Source organism: Triticum aestivum, chromosome 7D (genome assembly GCF_018294505.1).
Source record: "Triticum aestivum cultivar Chinese Spring chromosome 7D, IWGSC CS RefSeq v2.1, whole genome shotgun sequence".
Taxonomy (NCBI): Eukaryota; Viridiplantae; Streptophyta; class Magnoliopsida; order Poales; family Poaceae; genus Triticum; species Triticum aestivum.
In genome coordinates this window covers 19,825,699-19,832,734 of record NC_057814.1, presented here as the reverse complement: position 1 = coordinate 19,832,734, position 7,036 = coordinate 19,825,699, and the positions used below count along the sequence as shown (strand labels likewise).

At 46.5% G+C, this 7,036-nt stretch overlaps 1 protein-coding gene across 2 annotated transcripts; it reads left to right on the top strand.

Moving 5' to 3' along the window:
- Positions 1 to 1,604: 1,604 nt before the first annotated feature.
- Positions 1,605 to 4,092, top strand: LOC123168028 (uncharacterized). Of its 2 annotated transcripts, none has more exons than XM_044585891.1 (2): positions 1,605 to 1,948; positions 2,747 to 4,092. In XM_044585891.1, the coding sequence occupies exon 2, from the start codon at positions 2,796 to 2,798 to the stop codon at positions 3,915 to 3,917; it is 1,122 nt and encodes a 373-aa protein (XP_044441826.1). In that variant the 5' UTR covers positions 1,605 to 1,948; positions 2,747 to 2,795; the 3' UTR covers positions 3,918 to 4,092. The 2 variants fall into 2 exon arrangements, with proteins under 2 accessions (XP_044441826.1, XP_044441827.1); XM_044585892.1 differs by lacking the exon at positions 1,605 to 1,948 and adding an exon at positions 1,971 to 2,585.
- The last annotated feature ends 2,944 nt before the right edge of the window (positions 4,093 to 7,036 follow it).

Here is a 7,036-nt window from a genome sequence, read left to right as displayed (position 1 = left end):
TTTGTTTCCTTGTGGATCGTTCAGGATCTGCACTATACTACTGTTTAAACCTAGAAGTTTATAGAAGAAGCTGGCCAGGAAGTCGTTGATGTAAATCAGAAGACGTTGGCTGGCGCGACCTACATAGCAAATCGCTTCCTAAGAAAAGAGAGCACCGGTGAGGGCCTGTTGAACGCCCTAGTTCCAGTGAGGTCAAGTCGGGGAACACAAAATACACACACCCTCAGTGAGTGAGTCTAAGGTTGGCCAACCTTTGTCAGTCGGAACTAGAGGTGGAGCTGGAGGATCAAGACATGCAAAGGTGTTATATGCTCCGCGGGACAGCGTGACCGAGACAAATCTGCAGAAGAAAATGTCAGACCCGAAGGACCATATATGGGGACACGGCATCTTTCACACATGCCTCCCGACAATATAAAGTAGCACCACTAAACGAGGGCAAGACGAGGAGACCTTATATCATGCTGACGACAATACCACCATCTCGTCAATGTTGAACAGGTATAAAGTATAAATCCTAAATTTATCCTAATTCTGTCACCACTGGACCAAAGCCATAGGGGCCCCGCCCACTATTTTCTCCCCGAAGTGATAGTCATAGGAAAGGGGCCCCTCAAACTCTCTTGGGAGTAGGTGACTTACACGTACATAGTTAAGGCTCAAAGAGTGTAAATGTCATTGTGGTGAAAATTTCAGATTATTTTAAAACTTTATAAAGTCCAAAAAAATTGTACTATAATAGTTCCGGTCGTTTGGCCTCTCGAAGGGAAAAAGACAAGATCAATGACGCCGTCAACTATCCCCTGGCCCCTGACTTGCTCGACCAAGAGCGCCTCCGAGGGGTGGCCGTCGATTGATTTTATAATAATAGGGAAGAAAGAACAAAAAGAGGAAAAAAAACCATCCGGGGAAGTCAGCCATTGTGCAATTTGTGCTGACCAACTCGCTTTCCCTCCTTCGTCCCTTGGCAGCTAAAGCAAACTCTTATCTCCATACTTTGTTGGCGAGGCCGTGGATTCGCCTCCCCTCTGCCCAGCCAGTGATAGGGAAAGGAATCCTGGTGCCTTCGCTTTGGTTAGTTGTTTAGGTTATGTTTTCTTAGTCTTTACAGGTGCGGCGCTTGAATGGATGGCGACGCTTTTTCTTCGAATTTGTCTTTCGGGCTTCAATTCTTCTCGAATTCGTCCATCTAGATAGAGTCGACAAAGCTTCAGTATAGATTCCTGCCGTCTTCTTGGGACGGTGAGGTTAAGGTTTCTTCTCGTGTGGTGAGATTTGGTGTCAGGCTGGTCCTTTGGGGCATGTGCACGAAGACTTCCCGGCTGTGATCGACAAGGTCGAGCCGGCTTCAATAGGGGAGCGGCGATAACAGCACGTCGATGACTCGTTATGGCGGTGGTAGTGATCGTTCGGTATCTCGGTATCTTGATGTAGTTTTTATTATGTTGAGGTGATTTGTACTTGCTGTGAAATTTGGTAATAGAACTGATTCTTTTTTGAAAAGAAAAAGGACCGGAAGGATATGGTTTGCTTACGTTGATTGAGAATTGAGAAATAAAAAAGGAAAGCATGACATGTGTGCAGCCAAAAGGCTGTGGTCCATGCGTACGTGTCGTCGCTGGGCACGCGGGCGCACGGTCGGATAGGAAAGCGACGGCCTTTGCTGGGCACGGTCGCCTTCGGGTCCAGCCGGAGGTACAGAAACCAGAGCAGCGCCGGCCGATAGATAACCCCTGCTTCGCTCCCTCGCTCGATCCACGGCGGCGTCTCCGGCTGGCTTGCTGTGGGCGCGCGGATCGGGGAGCCGCGGCCGGTGGCGGGCCGGCAGAGGCCTCAGCTGCGGGCGATTGGAGGCGGCGGGATTGGGGGCCGGACTGGGACCCGCCGGCGGACCTACCCTAGGCGCCGGTGCCGGTGCGTCGGAGATCGGGGGCCAGCAGCAGCTCAGGTTCGTCCTCCCTCCTCAGGATCTGCCGCTACACTAGTTTACCAGCATTTGTTTCCTTGTGGCTCGTTCAGGATCTGCACTATACTACTGCTACCTGATAAGTGATACTACCTCGTAGCCTAATTATGCTCCAGCCTCCATCGGCCTACCAGTAATATTGGTAACACTAACGCATCACTCAAAAGCTACCTCTTTTTACCCACTAGTGTGAGTGTGACAATGACTCTGACAGCGGTAAAATATTTCTTTTCTGCTTTCAGTTTTGAACACCTGCAAGTTAAACTTTATATGTAAGAGGTCATGGATGAATGTAGTATGCTGCTGTATTACGTCGGTATTAATAGCAGTAAAACATTTTCTTTCTGCTCATTCAGTTTTGAACACCGGTAATTTGGGACGCAGGGAGTATGTAAGAGGTCATGCACGTAATGCAGTATGCTATAAAACGTGTGTCGATTTGTGCAGGTCACAAATTGCTCTGTTCTGTATGCAACTTTTCAGGATTACACATTGAACCATACACTGCACAGATGATCTTTTAATTAACTTTTTTTTTTGCAAGAACTTCAGGGTGCATCATAGCAAGACAAGAGCGCACTCTCTTCAGGCCAAAAATCCACTGTGCCTTAATTTTTCTGTATGTTATATAATGTCACATGTTTCTATGCTTAAAACCAGCACCTCAGGAACAATATGTGCATTGTCATGTTTCCTAGTCACCATTCAATCTATCTCATGTTCTTAGCACCTCAATCACATTTATCTAATGTTTGTCTTTGGATTCATAATTTGTTGCAGAGAAGCCGCAACCTGCAAAACCAAGGGCCTTTGTGTTTGTGTCTCTGCCATGTCTAGAGATCAAGGCTGGGCAGACCTGCCAGATGTGCTGCTTCATTCCATCATTGCTCTGGCAAGCTCCTTCACCGACCTCTTTGCCTTCGCTCACACCTGCTGCTCTTGGCGTGCTGCCTTCTTCTCGTATCCATCGAAGTCTGCCTTCTCGATGATCTTCCCGCCTGTGCTCCTGCAACCTGATGCCTCCGTGCACTCTCCATGTCATCGCCCCCTTGGCGATAAGCGTACATGTCATGTCATTGATCCAGCCAGCAAACACTCGCGTATTGGCTACCATATTCCCCTAGTTAATCTTTCTCGAGCAAATAATCACCCCCAAAATTCTCTGGGTAGTTTTTGCTTCCTGGGTGCTTCTTATGGCCATCTCATCTTCTCCAGGAACAGATCATGTCTCATTGTTGATGTGTTTACAGGTGTTAGTTTTTCACCACCACAGATACCGGGCGACGAATCCACCGAGGTCTACTACGGTGCCCTCACGGCTCCTGTAGAGTCACCCAACCCATATCTCATTGCCACCAATGAATCCCACAGTTACTTTTGGCGTGTTGGCAGTCGCTCTTGGTTGAGAGCTTGTCCTTGTGATGGAACTGTCCAGCAGATTGTGACCTTCAAAGGCCAGGTCTTCGGCTTGGACTCTGGTGGCATGCTCTTTGTTGTGCACTTGGCACCTTTGATTCGCGTACGGATGATGGGAGTCAGTTGGGAGGAAATCTCCACGCGTCATCTTGCCAACCTATATCTGGTGGCGTGTGGTGATATGCTTCTCTTGGTCGGGTGTCAGGGGTCGTTTCCGGCAAGAGGGGATACCTTCGAAGTCTTCCGCCTCGACCAGTCGACTGAACATGCAATGTGGGTGAAGGTGGAGGAGTTGGAGAATTGGGCGATCTTCATCAGCACCGACAAGAGAAGCCAGCCATTATCTTTCAGGAACCCGGAAAGGTGGGGAGGGAGGAGCAACTGCGTGTACTACTATTCCCATGATTCCGAACACTGGGCTGCATTTGAGCTGGGGAAGCCTGCCTCCAGCCGAAACAGCTTTGTTTTCATAAGCTCTGGCAATTTAGTGCAACCTATGTGGGTTGTCCCTAGCATGTTCTCCCAGTCCCCGTGATGGTTGATGATGTTAACGCATTCCTTGTTTTAGGCTTCGGCTATTACTGCTGACTGGAGCAACTTCCGCTGTAAGAGTGTGTAAGAATGTTCTGAAACATCGATAAGAATGACTATGTACTATGTTGGCACTACTCTGCTGTTATAATTGGAGTATGGCAATATTTTGTACTCAATTTCTTGCCTGGTGGTTCACAATTCATGGCAGTGCTGTGAGGCACTACCTTTATCTTTGAGCCAGCCAGCTCTATGCTTTGTTGCATGTGCCCAGTTTTGTGCTTCAAATCCTAAACTGATTATTGGAACTGTTGATTTCAGTGTCCTACACATTGCTGATTTTGAATGTTGATTTCAGGTGTCATGCAAGGTATATTTTTAGTGCTCCATTCATGCGCTTTCCTTTCGAACATGCCAATCCTGATTTCTTCAAATTTCGCCAATCCTGAATGTCTTATCTCCAAAGAGTCCCATTTGATAATAAATTGTTTCTTACTGTAGGTCCTAAGCATTGCAGATTTGCATATAAAATATAGTATAATTTTACATGTTTCCTGTGCATTACACAGTTGCATAGAATCTTTTTTTTTATTTCTTGTATTTTCACTTTTATATGTTTACAGACAAAAGGCTTCACTTCCAACTTATTGAAAGGTAGCATAAGGTCACTGGAAGTAAGTAAATACATACTGATTGTTTAGTAAAGGAAAGTGAGAGCCTGTGACATACAGCAAACATGCATGGGATTTATTCTACAATCTAAATAACTGGTTGTCGCTTCTCGAATTGACATTGGCCCAGCTCTGATGGAGAGAGGGAGAGGAGCAAGGGAGATCAATCACTGTGCTTCACCACGTGCTGTCATTGCCGTCCGTTTGGTGTACTCTGCTTTGATCTTCTTCAACCTCACAACCACATCGCTCATCGTCACTCTCTGCTCAGGTGAGTCGCTGCAGGAGAGCAAACCTATCTCGGATACAGGCACCAGAAATTCATCAGCCAAGTTGCATCTGGAAGAACCCTGTAATAGCTGGCCATTCGCAACGCACGCAAGCTAGGTCTCCTTCCTGTGAAGATTTCAAGAAGCATGATCCCGTAGCTGAAAACATCAGTCTTCCGTGATGCTTTTCCAAGAGCGCCATACTCTGCACACAGAACAAGAAGCAGAGAAACAAATATTAGAGTATGTATTGTTAACTGTAATTAAGCAATGATTTAATATCTGCTAGCCAAGTACCTGGTGCCATGTAGCTAACTGTTCCAGGCATGCTCGCACAAATCAGAGTTGTCATCACCTAGGAGCAACCTTCGATGCCAAAGTCTGCCACATGAGCAGTCATGTCCTCGTCAAACAACACGTTGCTCGGTTTCAAATCACAATGCAAAATCACCTCGGAATGGTGCTGATACTCCATTGACATCGACACGTCGAGCATGATGTCAAGCCTCTTGAGGAACCCTAACTGCCGTTTCATTTCCTTCCCCCCACCCCTCTTCTTCCTCCTGCCGCCCGCCGCACTGCCGCCGCCCTCCGCCGTCGCCCGCGTCAGATCCGTCCCCCAAGCACCCCAGCCGCTGGTTCCGCCTTGTTTGGACCGCCGCCGCATGCCACGAATTAGGCGATTTTTTGTCGTGGCCATCGTCGTGCCCACAGCTCGAATCCACCGCCGCACCACCGCACCACCCGCAGCCCCCGCCCACACCACCGCACCGGCCTCCGCCGTCGCCCGCATCCCCGCCCACATCCCGAAGAAGAGGCCGGCCATTGACGTTGGTACTAAATTCTTCAGAATTTCGGAAGAGAAGTCTCCTTTTCTAAGAAACTACTACTCATATAATAGTGAGAGGTTGGTTGTCAAGAACAGTCTATATACTCACAAGGTTTATGAGATCAGCGTCTTGCTCCAAGTCGTAGGGTCGATAACTTCTTCTTCCAGTGAGGATCTCCAAAATTAAAACACCGAGGCTGAATACATCCGACTTGATGGAATACTATCGCAAAATCATCCGAGGCTAAAGATGGAATACTGACCACGCATTGCGTATTCGGGCGACATGTACCCACTGAAACAAGAGGGTAGCTTTTTAGTGCGACAGACCTTTATTACCGGTTCAAAAGTATAATTGACAGATTACTATGCTATCACAGACTATATGTACTATGTTCCAGCAATGCGATGAGTGACAATTTGTGATCGATCGCCTTCAAATATCTTTGCTAAGCTGAAGTCTGAGATCTTGGGATTGTAATAAGAGTCTAGAAGGATATAGCTTTCTTTGAGGTCCCGGTGAACTATCTTCAGTTGTGAATCTTCATGAAGATATTGTAAGCCCCGAATAACTCCATTTATAATCTTGGACCTCCTCCCCCAGTCTAGCTGCTTGGATTTCTCGCCATCCATCACTCAAACAAGAAACATCAATTACCATAGTGTTGTAGCTTAGATTGATAGCATTAGGCACTATCCTAGTAGTGGATGCTTTCCTTTATGAAAACAGAATGCAATGAGAAAATTACCAGATAGAATGGTATCAAGACTTCCATTTGGCATGTACTCATACACAAGTATTTTCTCATGTTCCTCCAAGCAAACACCAATAAGCCTGAGAAGATTCTTGTGGTGCAGCTTAGCAACCAAAATTAACTCAGTTTTCAGCTCTTCTATTCCTTCTTTAGAAGTCTGTGAGAGCCTCTTTACCACTATTTCTTGACCTTCAGGTAGGTCACCCTGCACACTGGTGAAAAAGGATAATTCAAGGCTTTTTTGGAAATAGTATTTTTCTAGAACGCTTTTGGTATGAGAACTAACTAAATACCAATATCTTATAAAGAAGCACAACTGATCTAACAAACGGATATCAATCAATTGAAAAAATCATATTGTGGGACCTAAACCTTGTAAACTACACCAAAACCTCCCTCGCCAAGCCTTTTGTGTTCAGCAAAATCATCTGTAGCAGCTTTTAGTGTTGATAGATCAAGGGGAGAGGCTCGATACTGCGAGTAAGTATTATAAGAGAAAACAATAAGGGTAACAATAGAAGTTACTCCCTCCGTAAGTATTATAAGAACATTGGCGGAGCTAGAGCAGAAACGAAGGGGCGGGCCAACAAGAACATATG

Bases quoted from the DNA above. Each gene is read 5' to 3' on its own strand.
- LOC123168028 (XM_044585891.1), top strand. From the start codon at position 2,796: ATGTCTAGAGATCAAGGCTGGGCAGACCTGCCAGATGTGCTGCTTCAT.